The sequence below is a fragment of the Sinocyclocheilus rhinocerous genome, unplaced genomic scaffold, assembly GCF_001515625.1.
Source record: "Sinocyclocheilus rhinocerous isolate Xijiao unplaced genomic scaffold, SAMN03320098_v1.1 scaffold552, whole genome shotgun sequence".
Taxonomy (NCBI): Eukaryota; Metazoa; Chordata; class Actinopteri; order Cypriniformes; family Cyprinidae; genus Sinocyclocheilus; species Sinocyclocheilus rhinocerous.
The window spans coordinates 283781-287214 of NW_015625574.1; the positions used below are offsets into that span (position 1 = coordinate 283781).

The window sequence follows — 3434 nt, forward strand, 5'->3', positions numbered from 1 at the left end:
GTAACACTCCAAAGAGAAAGGAAAAATTGAAATCGCATCATATGACCCCTTTAAACCGCTTTCTACTTGTCAGATAAAAAAGCTCTCAAACTACTAGATGTAAATAAGTCAGCTGATCCTGAAAAATTAGAACCACTTTTTAAAAATTGGCTGCAGATTACATTGCTGCCCCTTTGACATATATTTATAACCTCTCACTGAGTTTAAATGAATTCCTAAATATATGGAAGTCTGCCTTTGTTGTCCCATTGTTAAAAGGAGGAGATCCTTCCGATATGAATAACTATAGGCCAGTTTTTTTTCAAGGTTTTTGAATCTCTCATTAGTGAGCAGTTGATTTCATATCTTACGGAACATGATATTTTATCACATAATCAATCTGGTTTTAGGAAACAACAGAGCACAACCACAGCTGCGACTAGGGTTATAAACAATATCACTGAGGCGCTTGATAAAGGTCATTATTGTGTATCACTTTTTATCAATCTGTCCAAGGCTTTCGATAACGTTGATTTCAGTTTATTAAAAACTAGACTGAAACAAATTGGAATGTCAAATGAGACAACCTCTTGGTTCGAAAGCTACTTAGTGGGCAGAACACAATGTGTGCAAATGGAAGGCCATTCATCTGCACCATTGCAGATTATGAGGGGTGTTCCTCAGAGGTCTGTTTTGGGGCCTCTGCTTTTTATTATTTATATTAATAATCTTGATTTTAATATTGGTCATTTAAATTTTAATTTTTATGCTGATGACACTGTGATTTATTGTAGCACAACTAAATTACACCATGCTGTGTCCTTACTCCAGAGTGCTTTTGATGTTGTGCAACAAAGGCTTTGTGGCCTTTGAATGTGACTAAAACTAAAGCTATGTTATTTTCAAGATCAAAGAAACAAGTGGCAAATCAACTATCACTCAAAACCTCACAGGGTACTATAATTGATGTAGTTTCATATCTTACGGAACATGATATTTTATCACATAATCAGTCTGGTTTTAGGAAACAACACAGCACAACCACAGCTGCGACTAGGGTTATAAACAATATCACTGAGGTGCTTGATAAAGGTCATTATTGTGTATCACTTTTTATCAATCTGTCCAAGGCTTTCGATAACGTTGATTTCAGTTGATTAAAAACTAGACTGAAACAAATTGGAATGTCAAATGAGACAACCTCTTGATTTGAAAGCTACTTAGTGGGCAGAACACAATGTGTGCAAATAGAAATAAACCCTGCTTTTCATTTGAGGCAAGAAGAAGATTGGTTTCTGTCACATTTATGCCAGTCCTTGATTATGGAGACATTCTGTATAAATCGGCGTCTACCAAACTTTTAGGTTCTCTGGACACTTTGTATCACGGTGCGCTCAGGTTTATATTAAATTGTAATGTTAGTACCCATCATTGTGATTTGTATAATAGAGTTGGTTGGATGTCATTATCAACGCACAGACGTATTCACTGGTACCGGTTTATTTATAAATCCATCTTGGCTTTACTGCCTCCATATCTTTGTTCCCTCACCCAGCTCCTGGAGCTTATTCTCTGCGCTCACAGGACTTGTACATTCTTTCGGTTCCATTTGCACGAACTGAACTTGGAAGACAAGCTTTTCAGTTTGCAGCGCCCAATGATTGGAACTTTTTACAACACAACTTGAGGTTACAGACCTTAGTGTCAATGAACACTTTTAGATTCTTGATTAATGAGCTGTTAAAGGAATAATTAATTTGTAAGTGTTTTTAATTGTTTTTAATACAGTGTTTTGTGTTCTTCTTCTGAAATGTAATGCTGCATCTTGGCCAGGTCACTTCTGTAAAACAGATTTTTAATCTCAGAAAGTTTTACCTGGTTTAATAAAGGACAAATAAATAAATAAAATAGGTGAATATTGTCATTTTTGTGCTTCTAGCACCAAACAGCACTGCCTTACCCTTAAAGTATATTCATAATGTATTTAATACTGAAAAAGGACTATTTAATTAATCTGTCCTATCAATGGCAGTTTGGGGGAATGCTTGAAACTTTGAAAACGTGTATTTTTTTTCCCAGTTCTGTCTGATTTTGATAGTGGTATGGAAATTCTAAACTTCACCTTCATCTTAAATTAAATCATTATTTGTGAGTACTAGAGTAGACGCTTCATTGAATTGTTCTTGACTTTTCTGTAGACAAAACGGGAGTAATCGCAGCTTTGCTAGTCGGAGGGACCATTGTGCTCTTCATTATTATGGGCTTTGTGTGGCTGCTTTGGAGGAAATGGTCCAAAATCCCCATAATTCCTGAATTTTTGGTATGTCTTTTGGTCCTTTCGTTGTGTATTTTTATTTTATTTTATTTATTTATTTATTTTTCATTTAAATTCTAGTATAGGCATATTTCAGCAAAAACAAAAAAAGTATTCACCCTTATGGTGGTCCAAACGTTTTTATCACCTGTGGGAATATCCCTATGATAGTGATATCCTATGATATCCGCTTTTATTTTATGAACAACAAACAGAATAAAGCCATACATGTTTGAAGCAGTATGAAGATCAGTTACATTATGACAGAATTTAACATTTTCAGGTGAACTGTTTCTTTAGGAATTGTTCTTTATTCAGCAGTGTTTTGTATTTGTGATGTGTCTGGTGATCTGCTGTTGACTCCCCATCAGCAGAACCAAGACTAACCGTTTGCTCCTTTCCATATGCAGCAGAACGTTATACCTGGCCAATCTCCTACAACCCAACCAGAGCCGAACGCCATTTCCCAAATGACACCTTGGGGACACACACCCCTACTGACAGATGAGATTTTTAGCTATGGTTCTCCCTCCATTTCCCCAACTGAGAAAGACTGCAAAGCAAATACTATCCTTGATGACACCGTAGTGGATCTAACTGAGGTTTCTGAAGAGGACATGGATTGTGAAGACTCTGAAGGCTTTGGCAGGTCGTCTGACTATGACCGTCCCAAATTCCTGCAGGAGATGAGTCCGGGGGACATTACTGAGGGATACGGCCCTCGATCACCAGTGCATTAGGTCTGAACCTGTGTAAGAATGACACTGGAAAGTGTTTGCATTTCTTGTGGAAAGATGGCTTGTTCACACCAAGTCATTGTAATCAATTTTGGTCCATTAACAATTTCACACACTGATCATTTGAAAGACATGTTTTTTGCCATTATTTTGTGTACTCTGTCATCGCCGCGGCTGAAAAGTAGCACATGAAACACTGCTTACATTTATATTTTATTCTTTGATAATTCTGGGGTGGCACAGCTTTTTCTTAGGGTGGCAGCTGCCACCCCGGTAGATCCGCCCCTGGCAGTAGGCTTGTGTTGTGTGCACAGAGACAAAACTACATCGCACCCATTCAAAGCTGTGTACAATCAGACACAGTGCAGAGGGTTCGATTGTGGTGAGAGTGATCTAGATTGTTG

The 3434-nt window shown here is 37.5% G+C and overlaps 1 protein-coding gene across 2 annotated transcripts in view; it reads left to right on the top strand.

The window, feature by feature from the left end:
* ifngr1lb1 (interferon gamma receptor 1-like b1) overlaps positions 1–3199 on the top strand; it is a 19159-nt gene extending 15960 nt beyond the window's left edge. Inside the window, exons 6-8 of one of the 2 annotated variants that reach the window (XM_016566805.1) lie at positions 2178–2299; positions 2704–3059; positions 3094–3199. In XM_016566805.1, the coding sequence (XP_016422291.1) occupies positions 2178–2299; positions 2704–3033 (452 nt within the window). In that variant the 3' untranslated portion in view covers positions 3034–3059; positions 3094–3199. Of the gene's footprint in view, positions 1–2177; positions 2300–2703 lie in introns of both variants that reach the window. The other variant, XM_016566796.1, reaches the window with a different exon arrangement.
* The last annotated feature ends 235 nt before the right edge of the window (positions 3200–3434 follow it).